Source organism: Bison bison, unplaced genomic scaffold (genome assembly GCF_000754665.1).
Source record: "Bison bison bison isolate TAMUID 2011002044 unplaced genomic scaffold, Bison_UMD1.0 scf7180017864525, whole genome shotgun sequence".
In the NCBI taxonomy this organism is placed as follows: Eukaryota; Metazoa; Chordata; class Mammalia; order Artiodactyla; family Bovidae; genus Bison; species Bison bison.
In genome coordinates, this window is record NW_011495076.1 from 6141770 (window position 1) to 6167826 (window position 26057).

Genomic DNA, 26057 nt, shown 5'->3' on the forward strand with positions numbered 1-26057 from the left:
AATAAAAACCTTAAAGGATACTAACAAAGTATATTTTTCACACTGGAAATCTGAGCTAAAGTCATATATTAGTGAATCCATATTATGAGAAGATTGGACAGTTTCTATCATTGTACAATGATGATATATTCAAGAGGTTTGGTACATAGATCTTCCATAGAGACATTCATAATTGAAACATTTTTTACCCAATCACATCTGTGATATAAATATTCTTCCCTTTGGCCATGGCATTATAAACCATTTTTAGAGAATTTAGAATAAAACTTAGAATTCATTACTTTAATCATCTTTATCTTATTTTTTTAATATTTAGTTTTCTTCTGATTATAAAAATAATAAAAACTTGCTGTAGACCTTTTACAATATAGTGAAGTGCAAAGGTATAAAAAAGAATTGACCATAATCATAACTCCCGGCTCAATTAACATAACATTGTAATCTATTTTTCAGTTTCATGTACTCACTTAAAACAATACCATGAATGTGCTGTCATTAAATTCTTCACAGATACAGATTTGTAATGACTGCATATTTCATCCTATCGATAAAACATACTTAAATTGTATTCCTATTTTAGGTTGCTGAAGATGTTCTTTAAAAATTTTTTCTATATATATATATATATTCAAAAATACATCACTGTTTCTAGTGAACATCCTCAACAATCTGAAATAGAAGTGCATTAAATAAATTATCAGAGAAGGCAATGGCACCCCACTCCAGTACTCTTGCCTGGAAAATCCCATGGATGGAGGAGCCTGGTGGGCTGCAGTCCATGGGGTCGCTGAGTCAGACACGACTGAGCGACTTCACTTTCACTTTCCACTTTCATGCATTAGAGAAGGAAATGGCAACCCACTCCAGTGTTCTTGCCTGGAGAATCCCAGGGACAGGGGAGCCTGGTGGGCTGCTGTCTATGGGGTCACGCAGAGTTGGACACGACTGAAGCGACTCAGTAGCTCAGTAGCAGTAGTAAATAAATTATATGTGCTGTGGTCCATGGGGTCACAAAGAGTCGGACACGACTGAGCGACTGAACTGAACTGATGCTCATTATATTAAATATCTATTTAAGATGTATGGATGTGAGAGTTGGACTGTGAAGAAAGCTGAGTGCCAAAGAATCGATGCTTTTGAACTGTGGTGTTGGAGAAGACTCTTGAGAGTCCCTTGGACTGCAAGGAGATCCAACCAGTCCATCCTAAAGGAGATCAGTCCTGGGTGTTCATTGGAAGGACTGATGCTAAAGCTGAAACTCCAATACTTTGGCCACCTGATGCGAAGAGCTGACTCATTGGAAAAGACCCTGATGCTGGGAAAGACTGAGGGCAGGAGGAGAAGGGGACGACAGGGAATGAGATGGTTAGATGTCATCACCTACTCAATGGACATGAGTTTCGGTAAACTCCAGGAGTTGGTGATGGACAGGGAGGCCTGGCGTGCTGAGATTCATGGGGTCGCAAAGAGTCGAACACGACTGAGCAACTGAACTGAACTGAAATGGAAGATGAATTGAGAGGAGAGGAAACTCTTCCTTTTATACATAAGGAAATGTAGACCATATAAGTTATGTGATTGACGAGGTCCAAAACTAGTTATCTGATTTTCCGTTTTACTCTATGTTCGTAAAGGAGTCTACTGGATTCTCTCCATAACATCATTCTCTACAAGTGAAAAGTGCAGATTTTGGATCTTATTCTGTTGTAATGCATTCTATTACTATTACAACTTTGCTATCTTTAAATTTACAACCCATTACTCATCTTTCATCCATAAAACTATTTAATTCCCTCTTGAGCCTACATACAGTGGCAATAAACCAAATCAGAAAAGAAAATTCAAAGATTAAAAAATAAATAGGAAATTTTAGAACAAATGAGGGAAAAAATAGAGTAAGATATTCTTTTCTTCTTCTTTTCTAGATTACAGCTAAAAATTTACTTGAATATGGAAAAAGTCAACTCCAACGTGATTACCCATAGGCAAAATTTAAAATAAATTGAAGAGATTCTATGATAAAGTATAATTACAGTTCAAAAAGTTAAAGGATGTTAAACATAGTTGGCTACAATTCTGAAGTTATTTGGGAGGGAAACGAAGGGTAAAAGCTTCAGTCAATTTCTACAAAGTCAAGATAAGCATCCTAGAGACAATTTTGGCTAATTTTAGATAGGGAGCTTACTTTCAGGAAAAGTGCATTCCCTGTTCCAAGGGGGAGAAATAAATCAACAATCCAGAAAGCCTGAAACTTTCTGACCTTCCACACTCTCCAGTATTACTGATGGATAAGTCAAAAACTTCAACTGAGAATTATTGGAAAAATATAACAGCTTTCAAGTCCATATGTATTTTAAGATTCAAGATTATTTTGCTTTTTTTTAGAATTGTAAAACTTTAGTTGTTATTTTTTAGAAGTATAAAAATATTAAAATAATTAAAATATTCAGATAACCATTAATTGGTCAAAAATGTAATACGAAATCTCTGTACTCAAACATCAGAGTTTAGCTTTAAATAAAGATGGTAGGCCTTGGAGAAGGAAATGGCAACCCACTCCAGTACTCTTGCCTGGAAAATTCCATGGATGGAGGAGCCTGGTAGGCTACAGTCCATGGGGTCGCAAAGAGTCGGATACGACTGAGTGACTTCACTCACTCTTTGCAAGCAGTTCATTGACTCTTCTTGCTAAGAAGAAGTAGGAAGAAAAATCCTTCTGGCAGTCTTGGGTATTTCTTTTAAGATTTCTGACAGTGTAGGATGGATGAATGCTGTGCAATATGAACTTCGGGTAAGTTAAAATGGGCCAGCCTTCCATGTTCATCTGTCTACCTCTTAATAAATAAAAAGCCTACTGTTTAAAAAAAAAAATGGTAGGCCTTTAATTCACTTTTTTTCCCCCTCTATTCTTTTAAACTCATTTAGGAGCATCATTACTAATCACTATTCCTAGTCATAAATGCTATTGGAACGTAAATATGAAATCTACTGTAAGGGTAAAAATATATGTACTAAAAGTCATAAATACAAATAGGTTAGTATTTGATGTGACAAATGTTTTCTTTCATTCTAGTACAGGTTCTTCATCTAATTTTGACAAATAAAACAATACAAATTAAGTAAATGGAAATTTATAGTTTATTCCAACTTGTGAACCAAAGGCCATTCTGCATCTATATATTTATATCCGTTATAAAAAGAAGAAAATCACTAAATTTCAAAGTGGTTCTATGTCTCTGACTCATGTTACTGGTTCAAGTTGTAAATTCAAGTATATTTACTTTAAAAACTTGATGTAAATCAATGGCATTAAGGTCCTACACAGAATATATTTGTCAATGTTTTGCATATTGTAGTTTCTTATTGTAATAAACCCGATGAGACTGCCCTTCATATATCTCTCACTTTTTCTTTCTTTCTTTTTTTAAGCTTATAAGTGACAGAAGATATTTTCATTGCTGATATATTTTCAACTTCCATAGGTCTACTTAAAGTTCAATGGTTCACAGTACTACTATGAAGTACACAGCAGGAAAGAGAACCCAGAAAGAACTGAACAATAGATATGATCCTGAAGGTTGGAATTGCAATTCCAAGTATTCTGGCTATCAACTCTATTAATAATTTTTCTCTCCCAAATAAGAAAGTTTCTGGAATACAAGTAACTGACAATAATACTAATTATATAGATAAGATTGCATTGGCTTCATTTGGTAATAAAGAAAAAGCAACTCAATTTCAAGCTTTAGTACTTATTAAATTAGTAATTATTTACCCCACATGTGCAACGGATAAGAGAACAACATTTTTAACACTTCATTTCAGAGTCACTTACCCTCACAATTAAAACCCAAACTAAAACTTACATTTTAATGTGGATTTGGCCAGCATGATACACTTAATAGATTTAATTTTAATGATGAAAAAGAAATAAAACTGCTTTTAGGTGATTTATTTTAACTTTCAAGTTGCTACTAAGTTTCTTTATGACAGTCACTTTTACTACACTCTTCAAGGGATCCTCTACAACAATTCCAATCTGTTCACTTCATTTCTGATACACCTTACAATGATTAAATTTTATTTCTTTAATAATTACTATGCAAAAGCAAGAAAGACCTTAGGCATTTTCATTAGTATCACTGTAGCTAGAAAAAGAAGTAGATGTTGTCTCCTAAAGTTCCTTTCCACTTCACACATAAACATTTATCCAGTCCCAAGCCTCTTGTACTTTTAGTCAAAGATGAGTAAAGTGACTGCTCCTGCAGTGATGGTAATAGTGGTTCCTCACAACAGGTGAAGAAAAAGGTTTTATATAAGACCACCAACCATTTCGTTTTAGACAAAAGGATGTGAATAATATTTTTGCATACCTATGTAACTAACGGAGCTCAATATTATCTTTTACATACGTACAAGTAAGGACATGTCTAGATATAGGAAAATCTAATGGGTTGAAGATCTAGGATTTTAAAGAGACATAGGTGACTAGATAACAGAACAACAACATTTTTAACACTTCATTTCAGAGACACTTACTCTCTCAATTAAACCCAAACTAAAGTTTACATTTTAATGTGGACTTGGCCGACATGATACATTTAACAGATTTAATCTTATTAATAAAAGAGAAATAATGCAGTTTCCATTAACTAAAATATTCTTTATACAATGAGTTATTACAGAGGTTCATATATAGAGCACTTCTGTATGCATTCAAAACTGAAAAAAAATTGTAAAATATGAATTTAGTCATATATTTTATGGAATATAAACATGGTATAAGAACATGAGCATTTCTGTTATAAATTAAAAGCTGAAAGATGTTACTTAACCAATATGATTTCCATTATAAATCCCTTTTAAACTACTGACTTATTTCTGTCAAACACTAATTGAAAACATAAGGTACAAAACATATATGTGAGAAAAAAACAAACATTTCTATTGAGATCATAGCAGGCTGAAAGCATCACTTGCCTGAGTTGTCTAATATGTATGTCTCACTCACACACACACCTACACACCCACGGACAGCTTAAGTTATTCATATGATATTTAAAAGGAAATTTTCAAACATAAAGTGTTCCACTATAAAATTCGTGGACAAGTCTTGACCGGGTTATCTGAGCAACGTCTGTGATGTACTTTCGTTTCTATATTTGAAATCCAATCATATTAGTAATGAGATGACTTACCGGCCCAAATGAATTACTGTCAAAACTATGTCCGTGATGATCACCTTCAACCCAGATGTGACCACGGGGGACTTTGACATAGCGGTTTTTGTGTCCCATAGTTCTAGAAATTAAAAAAATAATAACTATTGAGAAAAGATCAGAAAAGAGCTCAAATAGGGAAGCATACAAACTCAGGAAGGACAAAACTGCCATTATAAAAATGCAATCGATTATTATAGGTTAAGTGTAAGGCTACTGTAGAATTTTATTTTTAAATAAGATGTTCACTTTTCATTTTTCACTTTTCACTTTCATGCATTGGAGAAGTAAATGGCAACCCACTCCAGTACTCTTGCCAGAAGAATCCCAGGGATGGAGGAGCCTGGTGGGCTGCCATCTATGGGGTCGCACAGAGTTGGACACGACTGAAGTGACTTAGCAGCAGCAGCAGCAGCAGCAGGACCCTGTAAACCTACCCACAGTATTTTGTTTTCATATTTTTGTAGGTAGAATTTTGTGCTTAAACAAGATGCATTAGCACAAGAAAATGGTTTGCTACTTAATTCATAATATCCTGTATTTTTTTTATAAAACCCAATAAGCCCCAACAAAATACTGATCTATTTCATTTCTGACATTTGCTTTTACCTCATTGGTCATAAGGCCAGCTGCAGTCTTCACTTTTTTAGTCAAATAAATGTCCCAAACCAAATGACAGAATTTTCATAACCTCTTAATGCTTTAAAATCCAGAATATTTAAGAAAGAAAGCTAGATAATCTCTTCAAAGATGAACTAACAATGTCAACCGAAAATTTTTGATTAGTGCCATTTGATTTTATAAATCATTCTTGAAAATGAGAAACTTTTTAACAATTTTAAAGACAGTATTTGAAGAGCAATGATCAATGAAGTACATTTAATGGGATATTCTATCTTCTGAAATCTGCTGCTGCTGCTGCTGCTGCTAAGTTGCTTCAGTCATGTCCGACTCTGTGCCACCCCATAGACGTCAGCCCACCAGGCTCCCCCGTCCCTGGGATTCTCCAGGCAAGAACACTGGAGGGAGTTGCCATTTCCTTCTCCAATGTATGAAAGTGAAAAGTGAAAGTGAAGTCGCTTAGTTGTGTCTGACTCTTAGCGACTCCATGGACTGCAGCCTACCAGGCTCCTCCGTCCATGGGATTTTCCAGGCAAGAGTACTGGAGTGGGGTGCCATTGCCTTCTCCGTCTGAAATCTGACAAGAAAAGAAGTAAGGAAAGGGTCTCTCATACTGTGTTGGTAGCAATGTAAAATGATATAAATTTTTTTCCTATTTTGCCATTTGGAGTAGACTTTTGTCAAATTTATTAATAAACTAAAATGTATGTTCTTTTAATCTAGTTATTTACTGTTAGAAATACATTCCAAGGAAATAATGAGAAATACTAACAAATATTTATTACCAGATATGCTCAACATCGGCCTTTTACAGCAATAAAAAAGTATCTTTTTAAATAATCAATAAGGGATTGGTCACATAAATTATAATATAACTAAATAAAAGGGATGAAATTAGATTAAATATTATCCTAAGCCTATAATAATTCTTTTTCAGAGACTAATTTTTTTCTTCTTTTATTCCCAAAGAATTCCAGAAAATATCCAGCTTAAAGAAACTTTGCAGTAAATGATAGTTGAATGAATAAATGTCACTCCCAAGTCTATAGACTTAACCCCAGAGTCTGAGCTTTACACATAGTTCATGGAGGTAGAGTCTCAATCAGACCATATTTGTTAGTAAGTTGTATATGTGCAGAAGAATACATTAAAAAGGAAAACTATAGATAAATTGGTGCTATAGAAATTGAAACTATTCATTATCTAGAATGGTTTTTAATTTTCAAGATAATTTCAGTGTTGAATTACTTTGCTTTAGATAAGTAAATCACTCATGCAAGGAAGCAATGTTGTGGCCACTATAAGCCCACAGTAAGTAAATGACTGCTATTTATTTTTAATTGCTACTGGGAAGAAGAGTTTCAGCTTTTTAAAGAAAAGCAAAACCAAGTTGAATATATCTTACTGTCATATAAATGCTCTTCAATTAAAATCAGTCAATTAGTTCTTGACATCACTACTGCTTTTATTATGAGACTCTTTCTAAGAACTACTATCCCAACATCAAGTGTTAATGATGCAGAAAAGACCCTTTTACTTACTTGTTGGCAAAGCACATTCTCCTGATAAGTCCAAATATTGGTTTACCTTATTAAACTGACTATTTTGGATAAGGACTTAGAAAGGAAACAATTACCTATTTTGTCTACTTAAATAATCATTCAAGCAGAATTATGAAATAAAACTAGTCATCTCTGCAATTATAGGATAGGTTTTAAGTCAAGCATATTGTTCTGGAAACCGAATCTGATATAAAACTTAGACTCAGTTTCAATGTCATATAAACCAAGAGGTTAAGATATTTATGATAGAAAATCATAGTATCATAAAATTACTAGTGATAGTTGCACATTTTCTTGCATTGACTATCTTATTTAAAAATTTTAAATACATGCAAAAGAATGCATGGTACAAAACGCTCAACAAACATTTGTTAAATGTATGACCAAAGGAATGTATAACTGAAGAATGAAAAATACTATCACAAAGATTGAATAATATAGTACAAAGTGCATAGTCTTGAAATAGACTAAACCAGTTTTAAACTGGATGCTATTAATATTACTCACAAGTAATCCTGTGCAAGTTACTTAGTTTCTACCTCTATTTGTCCACTTTTAAAATGGGACAGATTAGACACACCCTAACTTAGAAGAAAAGTTATGACCAACCTAGATAGCATATTACAAAGCAGATATATTACTTTGCCAACAAAGGTCCGTTTAGTTAAGGCTATGGTTTTTCCAGTAGTCATGTATGGATGTGAGAGTTGGACTGTGAAGAAAGCTGAGCGCCGAAGAATTGATGCTTTTGAGAAGCTGAGCGCCGAAGAATTGATGCTTTTGAGTCTTTTTGGAGAAGACTCTTGAGAGTCCCTTGGACTGAAAAGAGGTCCAACCAGTCCATCCTAAAGGAGATCAGTCCTGGGTGTTCATTGGAAGGACTGATGCTAAAGTTGAAACTCCAGTACTTTGGCCACCTCATGCGAAGAGTTGACTCATTGGAAAAGACCCTGATGCTGGGAGGGATTGGGGGCAAGAGGAGAAGGGGACAACAGAGGATGAGATGGCTGGATGGCATCACCGACTCAATGGACATGAGTTTGAGTGAACTCCGGGAGTTGGTGATGGACAGGGAGGCCTGGCATGCTGCGATTCATGGGGTCACAAAGAGTCGGACACAACTGAGCGACTGAACTGAACTGAACTGAACGGGGTTGAGGGCAGGGGAAGAGGGTATCAGAGGATGAGATGGCTGGATGGCATCACTGATTGAACATGAACTTGGACAAACTCAGGGAGATGGTGAGGGACAGGGAAGCCTGGCATGCTGCAGTTCGTGGTGTCACAAAGAGTCAGACAGGATTCAGTGACTGAACAACAACAACAATGGGGTTGAGAGAAAGCTTAAGTAGTTAGATGACAATATAACAGAGAGGCTGCTATAGAGTACAGTCTCTGCAGACAGCCTATCTTGGAGTTGATACCTGACTTAACTTTAAAGTTTATGTAACCTTGGGCCATAAACCTTGATAAAGGTCTTAACTGTCAGTTACCATATTTGCAGAATGGGGCAAATAATAGTACCTAACTCAAAAAACTGTTCTATGGACAAAAGTGGCATGTATTAAGCACTTGACAAATGGATTCTCTTAGAGTTGAGACTTTCTAAGTAAAGCACTCAATGTATTTCTAATGTATAGTAGGAACTCAGTAAGCTTAGTAAGCGGTAGTTATTATTGCTATCAACTTCTTTGTCCACTATTTTCTTTCATTTTATAATTCCGAATGTGTTCAGTTTCTACTACCTATTAGCATCAGTCTTTTAAAATTACCTGAGCTATGCTTCAATAATTCGTTTTCCCTACATTTGCACTGGTCTTGTAGACTATTTTTAATGGTACAGTGAATCTTATTTTTTCTTTTATTCTTATACCCTTCTGGGACATTCTAAAACTTACGTGTGAAAACACAGTATATATGCTTGTGCATATTCAAACACGCAGAGAGTAGTAGGTAAAAGCACAATCTACCTATTTATGCTTTTACTTACTAATCTCTTGCATATTTGAATGTTGCTATGCTAACAGAGAATGGTTTACCTAGACACTAGACAGGGTGTGAAAGAACTCTGAGCTATAGAACCCTGCTGAAATTCATCCCATGTACATAGTGTATATTTTTTCCCCTCAGGTTTCAATCTAATTTTTTAAAAAATAACCCAAAGTGGCTTTGAAAAATATGATGTTAAAATATTGAGCTGGTTCTCTTTAGGACTGCCAAAGAAATATAATACTCCTAATAGAATATCTCTAGAGAAGGAATTTTAAATAGCTTTGTGCTCCTGAATTCACATAAAAGAAAGACAAGATAATCTTTAAGGTGATTTAACAGTTAAGTGAGGTGTCAGTCTACAAGGTTGTATGTATATATGGGTTGCAAATAATTTTGGTTTTGACAGACAAAAATGAATTCTGTATGGTATTCTATCTATCTATCTACAAAAAGGCATTTTTTGTACTAGTTTTACCAAGACAAGTTACCTAGGTCTTATAAATGGAATGAAGAATGATTGCTTCCAATTTGATTTGACCTTGAAAACAATGTTTTTTTGTCTCTGAATATTTTGAGTCATCAGTTGAACACAAAATTGTCTATGTAATCCCTGATGTCACAAGAAGGAAACAAATCCATATTTAAAGCATCTCATAAGCACACACACATATATATCCTTAATTTAGGTAAGCACTATTAATAAATCATGATTATTTAAGGTATTTTGAATTATTTATTTTTCAAAGAATTCTGTTAATTTATTTTCATTGTGCAAAGTAGATTCTGCCCTGAAAGTGTTCACTGGACATTCCCAGGATCCTAGACCCCTGAGTTTTCATTGTCAAGAAGGGATTAGGAGTACAGAGTTCAGGACTGTGTAAGATCAAGAGCTAGAACCAGATCATTTTTATCATCATTAATAGACTGGACTAGAAAAAAGAAATCTATCATCAGGAAAGGAAAATGAAAAGAACATTGCCTATCTAAGGCAGGGGTCCCCAAACTCCAGGATCTAATGCCTGATAATCTGAGGTGGAAGAGAAGTAACAACAATAGAAATAAAATGCTCAATAAATGTAATCCACTTGAATCATCCTGAAACCAACCCTGCTCCCAGTCCATGGAAAAACTGTCTTCCACGAAACTGGTCCCTGGTGTCAAAAGGTTGGGGGCTGATGATCTAGGGTGATTTCTGGAAGGGAAAAGATTCTCCCTTGAGAATCCACATACCATTCTCAAGGTGTGATGGGGTTAAGATTCACATTGCTTGTGGTTTGGAACAGTTAAGAATTAATTTTAATTGACTCCAAGAATCTGGCAGAAGGAACTATAAATCTTTTCAGGGATAATCTGTCAATTCAGAGTTCGAGTTTTCAAGTTTTCTATAAATAAGTTCCTACCAATAGGCACTTACTATCCAAAGACAGAACTCACAAGGAAGTAGCCAGCATTAATGAGTAAGAAAGTGTGTCAGTCATATAGTCGTGTCCAACCCCATGGACTGTAGCCCTCCAGTTTCCTCTGTCCATGGAATTCTCCAGGCAAGTAGGTAGGCTTTCCTTTCTCCAGGAGATCTTCCTGACCCAGGGATTGGGTAACTATAAATGAAAGAAACAAGAACTGGCATATCTGTCTAAAAGATTGCTTAGACTTTAGCATGGAGAGATAAGGAAATGAAAAGTGGAAGAGATGGAGAATGTGGGAGGGGTGTTCGGGATGGGGAACACGTGTATACTTGTGGTGGATTCATGTTGATGTATGGCAAAACCAATACAGTATTGTAAAGTAATTAACCTCCAATTAAAATAAATAAATTTATATTTAAAAAAAGAGAAAATGTAATGTCAGTGTAATTAGAGTCCCAAAGGAAGAGAATAAAAAAGGAACAAGGAAGAGGTAACATTTGAGAGATAGTAACAGAATTTTCTACAACTGATAAAAGCATGACTTACAGATTCTGTAATCAAAGTAAATCACAAGTAAGATAAATAAATAGAAAGAAATCACACTGTGATATACTGTAATAAAACTGCAGAACACTAAGGAACTCCTCTTCCCTAAAAATTTTATAAGAGCTGCCAGACAAAAAAGTAACGATTACTTTCAAAGGAATAATGACCTGCCAACAGAGTTTCCTTGTTAAGATAGAAACAACATTCAGCAATTTTAAGTATAAAATTCAATGAGTTTTCAAAATCTACCCAAGCACATAATCACCAGACCAATATATGAAACACCTGAATCACCCAAAAATGTTTCCTCATGCCCTTTCCCAAGCAAATCTGCCTCCATCTCCATCCTCGGCTCCCAGTTGAGCTTTCTGTCACTATGTTGTTCAGTTACTCAGTCGTGTCCAGCTCTTTACAACCCATGGACTGCAGCACGCCAGGCTTCCCTGTTCTTCACCATCTCCTGGAGCTTGCTCAAACTCATGGCCATTGAGTCAGTGATGCCATACAACCATTTCGTCCTGTCGTGCCCTTTCTAGAATTGTATATAAATGGAGTTATTCCATATGCATTCCTTTATTTGCATTTCTTTATTTGTTTTCGAATGTAGTCTATTTGCTTTTGAGGTTAATCCATGTTGCTGCATATATTAGTCATTTGTTACTTGTTTCTTAATACTATACTATTATAGAGATATGTCAATAACACAGTTAGTTTATCAATCGTTCATGGACACTTGGGTTGCTTCCAGTTTTTGGCTATTATCAATTAAGCAGCAATGAACATAAAAATATTTGCATGGATACACGTTTTCATTTCTCCTGGGTGAATATCTACAAGCGAAATAGCTGAGTCATATAGTAACTGAATGTTTAACCTTACAGCAAATTTGTCAAACTGACTTTCAAAGGAGCTGTACCAATAGTATGTGAGTTCCAGTTGTTCCACAAACACTTATGATGTTGTTATGTAGTCAGTAAGTTGTGTCCTACTCTGCAACTCCATGGACCGCAGAACACAAGACTTCCATCTCCTTCATGATCTCCCGGAGTTTGCTTAAATTCATGTCCATTGAGTTGGTGATGCTATCTAACCATCTTATCCTCTGTCACCTCCTTCTTCTCCTGTGCTCAATCTTTCCCACTATCAGGGTCTTTTCCAATGAGTTAGCTTTTTGCATTGGGTGGCTAAAGTATTGGAGCTCAGTTCAACCAGAATACTCAGGGTTGATTTCCTTTAGGATTGACTGGTTTGATCTCCCTGCAGTCCAAGGGACTCTCAAGACTCTTCTCTAGCACCCCAGTTCGAAAGCATCAATTTTTTGGTGCTCAGTCTTCTTTATGGTCCAACTCTCACATCTGTCCATGACTACAGGAAAAATCATAACTTTAAATATAGGGACCTCTGTTGAGAAAATGATTTCTCTGCTTTTTGATTATGTTGTCTATGTTTGTCATAGCTTTCCTTCCAAAGAGCAAGAGTTTTTTAATTTCATAGCTGCAGTCACCATCCACAGTGATTCTGGAGCCCACGAAAAGGAAATCTGTTACTGCTTCCACCTTTTCTACTTTTATTTGCCATGAAACCAGATGCCATGATCCTAGTTTTTTCAATGTTGAATTTTAAGCCAGCTTTTTCACTTTCCTCTTTCACTCATCAAGAGGCTCTTTAGTTTCTCTTTACTTTTTGCCATTAGACTGGTATCATCTGCATACCTGAGGTTGTTGATATTTCTCACCACACACTAACACTTGGTAAATAACATTCTTTTAACTTTCGGTGGCTATGGTTTAGTTGTTAAGTCACGTCCCAGGGACTGTAGCTTGCCAGGCTCCTTAGTCCATGGTATTTCCTAAGCTAGAATACTGGAGTGGGTTGCCATTTCCTTCTCCAGGGATCTTCCCCACTCAGGGAGCAAGCTCGTATCTCCTATTTGGCAGGTGGTTTCCTACACTGAAGGTTGATATTTTACTGACTGAGCTAGGAGGGGGCGTACAGTGGTTGTAATGCGCATTTCCTAGTGACTAATGATTTGGAGTGCTTATTTATCCTTTGCTTTCTTCATGGGTGAAATATCTATTAAATTTCTTAAAAATTAAATTTTTTTGTTTGCCTTTTTATTATCTAGTTGTATGATTTCTTTATACAGTCTGTATAAAACTTACCAGAGTTTTGGCAAGTATTTCTTCCTAATACTTGGCTTTTTTTTTTTTTTTTTCCATTTTCTTAACAGTGTTCTTCAAAGAAAAAATATAGTAAATATTGATGAAGTTCACTTAGCCAATTCTTTTCTTTCATGGTATTTGCCTTTTATACTTTTAAGAAATCTTTGCCTAAACCAAAATCACAAAGATTCTCTCCTTTTTATTCCCCTGTTTTATAGTTTTAGTACTTACAAAAACTATGGTAAGAAAGTTCAAATTTACTTTTCTTTATTTCATCTTACTTTTCTTTTCACATGTGGAAATCCCAATTTTCTGGCACTGTTCTTTGAAAACATTATCTTTTCTTTATTAAATTATCTTGTGCTTTGGACTGACTTACGTGCCCTCAGAATTCATATACTGAACTCTACCTTCTGGTGTGATGATATTTGGAGATGGGGGCTATGGGGAGGTTTATTATGTTTAAATGAGGTCTTAAGGCTAGGCTCCTTATGATGGGATTAGTGCTTTTATTAGAAGAGACCACAGAGGTCACTCATCCCCTGCCTCCTTCTCTATTACATGAACACTTATACTAATAACATGTAGAAAAGGGGAAACATGTTTGTAAATAAATTTTCCCCGGTGGTTCAGACAGTAAAGAGTCTGCATGCAATGTGGGAGACCCAGGTTCAATTCCTGGGTCAGAAAGATCCCCTGAAGGAATGGCAATGGCACTCCAGTATTCTTGCCTGGGAAATCCCATGGACGTAGGAGCCTGGCAGACTACAGTGCATGGGGTCCCAAAGAATCAGACATGACTAAGTGACTAATACTCAACTCAAGAAAGAGTAGGCATATTTATTACCTTTAGACTTTGTTAACTACATATTTTTAAAGTTTTAAGAGTAATAATGTAGTGTATAACTTCCAAGTCAAATAAGAAATAGTATTTAAAAATATCCATTAAGGCAAAAGAATGCAGGAGAAGATGAGAAAAATGGGGAAAGTAAGATCAATAGAAAGCACAAAAATCAGATGGCATATAAATATACCAGTGGTCATAATAAAAGTAAATGAACTAATCTAGCTGTCTGGAAAAAAAAAAAAGAACTGCACAACTAAGGAAAAATTCTAGTTATGTGCTGCTTATAAGAGAGATACACAAAGCAAAAGGACATAGATACATAGAGAAGTTGACAATATAATAATATACTATAATTAATATCAGACAAAATGCAAACATTTCTGAGATAAGACAAGTTGCAATAGAACCTGATCATGGAATACTACTGATGTCTATTTTACCCTATAGAAGGATTTTAAGCAGGGAAAGTGAGCCTAGAAGTCTTTAATGAATAAATTTAAATTTTGTTCCTAAATAGTTGGGGCACTAGTCTAAAAACTACAAATATTTCTGTTACCAAAATGAGACAAGCTTTTTGCTATTCAATTCTCCCTTATCAGTATACATGTTGCCAATCATTATGTTGTTTAGCAATTAAATGCTGAAATATGGAGACTCAATGCTCCTTTCTGTGGAGCTTGACTTGAATTGGAAATGAAATATATGTAATTAATAGAGGCTGAATTTAAGCAAATTAAGTGATAAAATTTCTAGGAAGTCCATTCACATATAGCTAACTATAAGGATTATGTCTTTTAGGATCACAGTTGGAAAGACCCTAGCAGTGATCTAACATAACTCCTTTTTGCACAGACAAAATGGATACAAAAAGCATGTAGGTGAAATCACCTAATTAGTTAGTGGCAGGGCAAATGCAGGCAATGAAAACCAGATTCCATAATTTCCTTTCCATTGCATGGATCATAAGTACTTGAGATTTCAAAGAATATGTCTTAACATATTTTGCTGAAAAAAATGAAATGTCATTTTCCAAATAAACTATAGCCTGTTGCTAGGTAATCAGAGAAAGTCTATTTAACTCATTTAAATTAGAAATTAGATTTGTACATCTTCACAATAAAGTTACAGAATTAATTTTATAAATTTAATACGAATGCGCCTACTACAGCTAAGAATTTTTTGAGTGATGAATATTCCGGATATATTTTTTCTAAATTTGAATTATAGGAGTGTGTGACAGAAATGAACTGTGACAATTTCCTTAATATATAGAATGTTTTCTCCTGTTAAACATGCGCTCTGAGAATACTGTGTACATAAAAATCAATGCAACTGTTAGTGAGAACTGGAAAAAAATATCAACAATCAGATTCCACCCATGGTCTATCAGGCATGTATTTAACCCATACTGAGGCCATGTCGATTGATCCAGCAATGGGGTAAGATTTTATGCTATGTTATTTTGTGTATTATGGTTAGTTTGTGAGGATAAGGTTATGAACAGCATAAAGGTGTAGGCCAGGGCATGAAGAAGAATAAGATCCTGTCCCTTCTACCAAGACTGTAACTTATACTATGATTCAAAACATAAGCAACAAAGTGAAAGTGAAGTTGCTCAGTCGTTTCCTACTCTTTGTGACCCCATGGACTGTAGCCCGCCAGGTTCCTCCGTCCATGGGATTTTCCAGGCAAGAGTACTGGAGTGGGTTGCCATTTCCTTCTCCAGGAGATCTTCCCGACCCAGGGATTGGACCCTGGTCTCCCGCATTGTACCGTCTGAGCCACCTGGGAAGTCATAAGCCATAAAGCAGTCTATAAATAAATATATATAAATACATGTATACACATATACAGTCTAAACTACCACAACAAAATTTCACAAGTTGGAAGCTTCTGCCAGAAAATAATTGGTGAGTGGAGGAATATATAAGTGAAGGAACGTCAAATGTTGCTAACTGCATAGGTATTCAAAGTATGGTGTTGTTTTAGCCTCAAATAGTCAGAAAAAGCATTGTGTCTCTTTGAATCAAGATGTGAAGAACAGATAAAAACTAAAAGGTAAAGAAAGTAGTGTGGATTTCAAATCTCATTCACTTACAGACAAAAAAAAATGGATTTCTTTTTTCTTACTACATTATTTTCTGAAGATATGCCACTATAAAATAAGGGAGATATTTTATAAATCACTTTCTCATTAAGACATTCAGTTGTTATAATTATATAGAAAAATGAAATGTATTTAAATTATTTTATTCTAAAAGCATATTATTGATTTTTCTCTTAAATATTCTATGTTATTATAGTATGCCCTAACTTAGATCATATTGAGTCAAAAATTTTAAGGTAAATATATTATTGAATTATAGCATAATTATAAACATTATATAAGCACCCTGAATATATAAATGATAAATCCATAAAGAAAATGATGTATCTAATGCACATATATTTAAAACTAATTTTTTTGCTAAAATGATCATCAATTACATGAAATGTCAAAGGTGTAAATACCATAATCAGCGGATCTTATCACATAATAAAAATAATGACTTATATTGTTATTCCATGCATGGCTTCCTAGCAAACCAATTTAAATAGAACAGTGAACTTGTAATGCATAATTTTATTTTTCAGAAAAATCAATATGTATTATAAATGGTATTGCTGCACTTGTTTACAAAGTTCTCTTTTGAAATAATTTCCTGGGTGTCCACTTCATTCATCATTTAGTTTCAAAGGTTTTTCCCATATGCTAGTTTTAAAGGGGTGAGGGACACATTTCAGTGCTTTTTTAATGCAAGGTCCAATAACACCTAGATATTAGAGAAACTATGAACAATTTTTCTTCTGTTGCTCTAATCTCAGTTTTATAACTTTAACTTTTTAGTGTTAAAAGAAATGGTTACTATTTTTTCCCTACAAACAAAATGAATGACCCTTTGGATTAATTACCAGTAAAACAAAATATATATGCCTTAGAGCTAAGGAGATCATAAAACAAGGGGTCTTCTTGAAAAGTATCTCTTTAGAATAGGAACAATAGATAATTTTGAAGCTGGAAAGCAGTGTGGCAGAGGGCAAATTAATGTGGGCTCCCCAACTAGACAGACTTTAGGTTGAACTCCAGGTGTGCCACTTTCTCCTTGCATGGCCTTGAGTTCACCTGTTGTAACAGAGGATAATACTATCTGCTTCACAGAGGCATGATGAGAGATGAGATAATGCATGTAACGTTTTTAGAATAGTATCTGGCAGAATAAACTCCAATAAATGGTCACCTTTATTATCAGAATTAAGAAATAAGCTTACCTGTTCTTATGATATAGTAATTAATGCAGCTAGGCAAACAAAAAAGCTTTTCTAAATCAAATTAATTCCACAAATATTTATTAAGTACCCAGTGGTATCTGGAGAAGGGAATGGCAACCCACTCCAGTATTCTTTGCCTGGAGAATTCCATGGATAGAGGAGCCTGGTGGGCTACAGTCTATGGGATAGCAAAGAGTCAAACACGACTTGGGGACTAACACACACACACCCTCCAGTGATTTAAAGAAACTGTTATGCACTAGAGATGTAAACATAAATATGACACAGTCCTTCCCTGGAACAATTTGTAGCTTAGCCAGGTAAATAGACAACTTTTTAAAACATACAATTTCAACTCAAAGTGGTAAGTCAATGTTATAGAGGCAGAGAGGGCAAAATAAGGAGCTGGGTAAGAGATATCCAAGTCAGCTAGGATTACTGAGTAGTTTTTCAGGAAAAGGTGACACTTTTCATACATTATACCCATTATACCTATAATTCTGTTGAAATTAAGTATCAACATCTATGAATCGCATGATGAATATAAATTATCAGCATCCGTAAACCACCAAATTTAAGCCAAGGAATAATTTTGCCACTGTGGATGAAGAACATCATCTGCCACATCAGTAAACAAAGGATTTCAAGCCATCAGCCACTAAGGCAGCCCCTTCCCCGGTCCTGACTGTGTGCCCTGAGAGGGTTCAGTATGAAAAGGCAGGATACTGGCCCTAAACAGTTAAAGTATAAATCAAAGAAGTGATTTCAATGAGCCCTCACAGACTCTGGTAACCTTCCTATAAACAGAAAAGCACTAAAGTCATTAACTTGAGATGTCTGGCTTTCTTTAATTAACAATAATCTTTTGATGTCCTGAGTGTCTGGGTTTTGTTGTGAAACCCCTGTGCACTGACTCCTCCCTTACCTCCTGGGAGCAGTGGCTCAGCATTACCTGAGAGGCTGCCTCCCAGACTTGGGTCTTCAGAAAATCTTCGAATAAAACATAATTCTCAACTTTCAGTTTGTGCTTTTTTTTTTTTTCAATTTATACAATTAATTGTATAATTAATAAACAAGTATTTTAAATCATTTTAAAAAAGAATTTGAACGCTATATGTATGTTAGAATTGAGGAAAGCGTTTTAAAGCAAGACTAAAGCCAAAATTACAAAATAAAATATACAAATACCTGAATACTTGAGAATTAAAAACTTTTTGTATCATAAGGTTTAAAGTCAACAGATTAACACTACTTTGAAAGGAAACACTGCACAAATGACATACAAAGGAGCTCTCACAAAGTCACTCACACTAAAAAAAAAAAAGGTAAAACAATCCAACAGAAAATGGGTACAAGATATAAATAGGCAAGTTACAGATGAGACACATGAAAAATTCACTAGCAGTCAGGAAAATACAAATTAGAGTAAACACAAGATAATACTTTACAATCAACAGCTGAAAAATTAAAAAACAGCTTTAACATCTGTGGATGGCAGAGGTATAGGAAAAGCATACTCTTTTACTGGCAACAATATGAAGATTTATAATCTTTTTGGAAAGTAATCTGGCAACACTTATAAAATTCTAAAACTTCATTTGTCTGATGACCTAGCAATTTCAGTACTGGGATTCAATGCCATAAAAATGCTTGTATAAGGACACAGGTACAATAATGGTTATTACAACATTGCTCATGATGGCAAAAAAAAAAAAAAAAAATTAGAAGCAGAGATAATAACTACAAACAGAGGAATGATTTAAGAAATGATGCCAGACCCCATGTCACACAATGCTATTCAACCCAGAAAAAGAACAAAAATAAAGCTATTCATTGACTTGAGAGATTTTTCCAAAAGGACTGTTGAATGATAAAAGTAAAAAAGCACATGTGCTATTTTTACTTTTGTGAAAAAATGATGACAAAATGTCACCATATATGTAAATGTGAATATAGGAAGTATTTTGTCAGAATAAAGCAAACCATATTCAGAAGAGGCTGTAGATCTGAGAGGCGGGTGGGCAAAACAATACAAAGGAGGAAGAAAGAAGCGTGAAGACAAAACAGCACATGTACAAAGCAATCAAAGGGCATTTCTAAATAAAGCATTATGATATTACCATATTTATGCCTTCCTGAAGACTTTAAGTAGATTCATATAAAAAATAACTAAAATAGACAAAATGCAAATATATGTATATGTGTATGTATATATGCAAAACATAAACATTTAGAGATGAGCTAAATAGCATTGTTTCATAGCAGGGAAACTAGACAGAAAATAACAATAAGGAGTAAAACAGACACTAATTTTTAAAAGCCAGAAATGTTAATTGGGTGTAATATTTCCAGAGGTCCTCCCACTTGGGGTCTTTCCTTTTAGGCTGAATGCATCAGCAGATAAATATTGCAGGGCGGCAGGGACAAAGGGAATACCAGTTTACAGAAATATCTTTTATTTTGCTATACCTAAGGGTCTTTAAGTAGCCATTCACCATACTAAGCAAAAGATCTGTCAAATGTTAGTTCCAGTAAGATAAGTCATTTCTACTCAAGTTGTGGTTATGAAATGTCTTTGTATTTAGAAGTCAAAAATTTTAGATTCATCCACAGATACTGAAGGTTAGGGAAGGCAAATTTTCATCTCTGCCCTCTTAGACTGTTCATCAAGGCCTGTGAAGTAAACTGACTTGAGCATCCCTGGGTTTGGGTATTTGAGGGGGTCCTGGAACCAATCCCCCTCTGATACTAAGGGACAACTAACTGGATACAATTTATGTAAGTTTTATGGTACATAGGAACCCTCATAAGCAATGAAAACCCAAAGAAAGGCAGAACCTACCTACATGTTTTTTATAGTTGGATAAACAAAGAGAGGCAATTATGGAGAAGTAACTGAATTATGTGCAGAGGCTAAAGGAAGATGACTTATTTTAGAAGGTCCATTTTTATAGAAATCTCTGGGTTTCAGTTTCTTGTCCTTGATATTAAGAATGCTACTTTGCTCCTATTATAGCAAAGTCATCATTCACGTGAGAAGTCCATCTCCTGCTTTTAAGAAAAAGGGAACAGGATTTGCTATTTTTCAAGTCTTTTAAACTCAAAATAATCCTTTTGCCAAGATGGCATATTTTGGAGTGGCATATTCTACCATCCCTCACAGGCAAAAGTAAAACACAAAAATAAAGAAAAACTGAAACAACAAAAAATCCAACCAAATGAGAGCAACAACAAAAGAATATATTTTCTACTTCCTGAGAAATTGCTCCCCATCTGTGATTAAAATTAAGAGAGAAAGATACAAGAGAGGGGATACCTACTGATGGGCTGAGGCTGCTCTGGGTCTTCTGGCAGAAAATTCATAAAGAATCAAAAGAGATCCTCCAGATGCAAAATCAGTTGTTTTTCCTAAGTTCATTTTAGTGAAAAAACTTAGCCACAATTCTACATAGTCATTAGATTCAAACTTACTATCCTCTTTGGGGTAGAAAGCTCTGGAAAACTTCTGCCTCTGTATTTATGTTCAGAGTTGATGATTTAATGTTTTTAAGCCATTTTTAGGCCTTCTGGGATACAAAAACAACTCTTTAATCGAGGCATGTGAACTGACCAATTTGTTTTCCTTTTCCTCTGATCTTCATGGAAGCCTGCAAGTTTACGTTTTGAGAATGGGTTTCTCTGTTAACTCTACTCATTATTTATTGCTTACAACAGTTATTTGATCTTCAAAATGTAGCCTGATGCAGTATCTTTTGAAATAACTTTTCATTTATTTTTTAATCAGTGTTTCTTTTTAAGTTTTAATTACCTAATAATAACATTTTGATACATAACTATATTACAAGGACCAACTGGACTTTAGTTAAATTCAAATTGAGATTCTTCTTTATACATGATCAATATTGCAAAATAGAAGAACTAACTAATCAAAGTCAACAGGGATTAGTTTAATCATCAATCATTTTCCAACCAAATATTCCTTAATATGTCTCTATTTAATAGTTTCATTCAAACAAACTACTACAGAGAGAGAATATAATGACTTCTTAAAAGAATTACCATACTAGATTACACATTTGACAGCAATAGATTTGTCTTTATAAAATATAAATATGAATAAAACAGGTATTGTAAAGTACCAAACAAGCAACTTGTTAATTTAAGTCCAAATTGCTTCAGCCTACAAGAAATTGTATTATAAATCCACATTATAATGCTTAGAATGCCAGTGTTATATAAAAAAGTGAGAGGATTGTTTGTAGGTGACAAAGGATGATGTTTTTCCTGCCCTAGTCATACGACTATTACATGGTGTCTGGGCCCTGACATGGGAATTTTCTGGGCTACAAAACATGGATGAAGCTATGGATCAAGTACCTGTAGGCGAAGTGGTTTGCTGTAAACATAAAGTTCACTTAAGGCTTCCTAGACTACTTTGCTTCATAATTATGTTTGGATATTTGCTACCAACAATGTAAATTTCAAGTAAGTAGCAAGCAATTTTATCAGCTTCCAGGAAATGTGCTCTGGAGTGTATGTCTGACTTTTCCATTATGGAGGAGAAAATACAGAGAATGTTCAATTCAGGTAGAAAGAATAGGAAATCACTTTTAATGAGGTCTTATTAAACTTCTAATATAACCCAGAATAATATTAAGCAGCATAAAATTGACTTCTGGATCCACTGAGTCCATATGGTGAAGACTGACCTGTAAGAAACTGAATTCAAGTGGGTAAAGTATATCTTAAGAAGATGTAATTTCTCATATTCTTGTGAAGATACAAATTGAAGTGTAAATTCTCCCTCCATAGACACATCCTCTTGATGTTTTGCCATGTCGGCCAATTGCTGTCCTAAAATTAATTTTTAAATGATATAAATCACCTTGTGAGACTTTGAAGCCAGGTGGAAAAACTCGTTAAAAAGAAAAAAAAAATCGTTGTTATTTATACGTGGGGGGTCCAACAACTGCTTCCTTCCTCCTCAGCTCCCACGCTGGTCCACCCACCAGCATCTACTTCCTGGACTCCCCGTTACCTCCACATTGGTTTTCATGTCTCTACTTGCCTCCATCTATAGTCATTCTCTACCTAAGTCCAATAATGGCATATGTCTGCCCTGTTGAAAAATGTCCAGTGGCTTCCTCTCACACTTCGAATAAAATGCAAATATCTTATTGTAACCTACGAGATCTTACATCTGAGATTCCGGGTCTTGGAACTATAGATATTATGAACAAGATAATTCTTAGCCATGGGGGGCTGTCCTATGCAATTTGGGATGTTTAGTAGTATTCCTGGCTTCCACCCACTAGAGGCCAGTCACATCCCTTTCACAGCTGTGACAACCAAAAATGTCACCAGGCATTGCCAAATGTACCTCAGGGGCAAAGTCACCCCTTCCAGGAATCACTTCTCTGCGTGATGTGGCCCCTCATGACACCTCCGTCCTCATCTTCTCTGGCTTACTGGACTTCAGTTCCACGAGCCTCATCCATGTTCCTCCCATAAACCAAAAGCCCTCTTGACTCTGGCCTTTTTCTGTACTTGCTGTTCTCTGAATAGAATGCTGTATGTGTTCTAATGTCCCTGCTTAAACGTCCTCTCTATCTAAAATAGCTCCTCCTGCCAGCCTCTACCCCTTAGCATACTTTTCTTCACGGCACTTATCTGCTCCTTAGCTTTATAGTCTATCTCACAGTTGACTTAATTTTTGTCTATCTTCCTGACTTGATGAAATTCCACAATGCCAGAGACTTGAGCTGTTTTGTTCAACACTGTCTTTCTGATTTCTAAAACAGTGCCCGTCTATATTTTCAACAGTTGCTCAATATGTTGGCTAAATGGATGAATAAGTATGCATTCTGATAGTAGTCCTATTTATTTATTTATTGCTGCACCATGCAGCATGTGGAGCTTCCATGACCAGGAAATGAACCTGAAAACCCTGCACTGGAAGCATGGAGTCTTAACCACTGGATCACCAGAGAAGTCTAGTAGTCCTCTTTAGATTACTATAAACATTTGGAGGTTGTTGTGTCTCTTATTTCTATAACAGTTTCATATAATGTCTTTAACCAAAGAGGTTTTTAGAAATCTTCAGGTAACACAGTCATTTTACAAGTAAGAAATTCAAGGCCTGGAGAGATTACTTTGTCAACAATGACACAATTTATCATTAATTGTTTATTTTAGTTGACCTTTAAAAATCAAAAGGATGAAAACCAAATTTCAGGGCTTCTACTACAGTCTTCCTTGTGGGTATTTTACTGAGATTATTGGACATTTTATGTACAAATTACATTTTTAGAAATTTTTAATTGAATGAGGTTATCAGTATCAAGTACAAGATCATTATTTAAGGAGGCTACTAGTTGAAACATACACCATAGTTCATGATAAATTTTAACATGAATAGTGAGATTACTATCAATTCAACTCAATTTACATTTATTAAAGTAAGCACCTAAAATGTACATTATTTCAGGGGATTAAAAGTTAAGTACCGCAAAGCCTCAGACCTCAAAAACCTTATAGTATAATATAGTACAAGAGATGAAGTAAGTACATAGAAACCACAACACAAGCAGATTCTGATAAATGCTGGATTCGAGATGTAATCATGATAATTGTTGAGTGTTTATTGTAGTAGTAACAAGTAGTGTACTAAATGATAGTAATTTAGGCTTTGTTAAGCAAAGAAAATAATAAAGACTTTGAATACAGACACAGAAAGCTGCATACTTAATTACTTATTCCACACTCCTTTAAGAAAAGGATTAATTCTGACCAGATTAATGCAGATCTGGGAAATTAGAAAAAATACAAATATGATGATGAGTGGTACAACATGTGACAAAGGGTAGGTAGATGATAAAGTGTATCAAGTGTTCATGTTAGAAAAACTCTGAATTCTTTGGTTTGGCTGGAGCGTATTGATAGTTTAATAGAAGCCAGCAAATGTAAGTTTAAGTAGCAAATGTAATGTGAGTATGGACTGACCATATAGAAACCTAAACATCATTCTAATCATATCTAAGCCTAAATATCATATATATATATATAACATATATATCATATATATATGATATCCATATATATATCCATATATATCATATATATATAATATCCATATATATCCATATATATCATATATATAACGTATATATACGTTATATATATATAACGTATATATATATGTTTTCTGGGCAAAGAGGAATATCTGAAGGGTGTTGATCAAAAAAGTTGGAAGATCATATGGAATTATTCACACAGGACTACCTGAATAGTCAGATGCCAATGAAAACCATCCCTCCAGATACATTCAACTAATCTCCAGAGAGGAGCCATTGCTACCTACATACACCAAGCTTCCATTGATTATAGGGACAAAAAATCAGTGCATATGTAGTGAGACCACTTCACTTGATGGTTGATGGTTCTGAGAGCTAACTGCATTCAACTCATCCCCCTGATTTGGGGACTTTCAATAGAAAGGCATCAGGGAAGCAAAATATCTGAGAACGGCAGCTTTTCAATTTTTGCACCTTTTAGGTTAAATGGCTTTTTGCCAGTGAAAGTGAGTCCAAAAAAAAGGAAGTGTTCTCTCTTAAGCATCAGAACCACATAATTGACACAATCTCTGTATCTGGAGAAGAGAATGGCAACCCACTCTAGGATTCTTGCCTAGAGAATCCCATGGACAGAGGAGCCTGGCAAGCTATAGTCCATAGGGCTGCATAGAGTTGGACACGACTGAAGTGACTTAAGAGGTGGCAAGAATACACAAAAGAACTGTACAAAAAAGATTTTCACGACCCAGATAATCACAATGGTGTGATCACTCACCTAGAGACAGACATCCTGGAATATGAAGTCAAGTGGGCCTTAGGAAGCATTATACAAACAAAGATAGTGGAGGTGATGGAATTCCAGTTGAGCTATTTCAAATCCTGAAAGATGATGCTGTGAAAGTGCTGCACTCAATAAGCCAGCAAATTTGGAAAACTCAGCAGTGGCCACAGGACTGGAAAAGGTCAGTTTTCATTCCAATCCCAAAGAAAGGCAATGCCGCACAATTGTACTCATATCACATGCTAGTAAAGTAATGCTCAAAATTCTCCAAGCCAGGCTTCAGCAATACGTGAGCCGTGAACTTCCAGATGTTCCAGCTGGTTTTAGAAAAGGCAGAGGAATCAGAGATTAAATTGCCAACATCCACTGGATCATGGAAAAAGCAAGAGAGTTCCAGAAAAACATCTATTTCTGCTTTATTGACTATGCCAAAGCCTTTGACTGTGTGGATCACAATAAACTGTGGAAAATTCTGAAAGAGATGGGAATACCAGACTACCTGACCTGCCTCTTGAGAAACCTGTATGCAGGTCAGGAAG

The 26057-nt window shown here is 35.1% G+C and overlaps 1 protein-coding gene across 1 annotated transcript in view; it reads right to left on the reverse strand.

Moving 5' to 3' along the window:
• The window catches only part of IMMP2L (IMP2 inner mitochondrial membrane peptidase-like (S. cerevisiae)), a 960253-nt gene that overhangs the window by 218066 nt on the left and 716130 nt on the right, over positions 1–26057 (reverse strand). The window contains exon 5 of the mRNA XM_010831176.1: positions 5199–5301. Within this exon, the coding sequence (XP_010829478.1) occupies positions 5199–5301 (103 nt within the window). The remainder of the gene's footprint in view (positions 1–5198; positions 5302–26057) is intronic.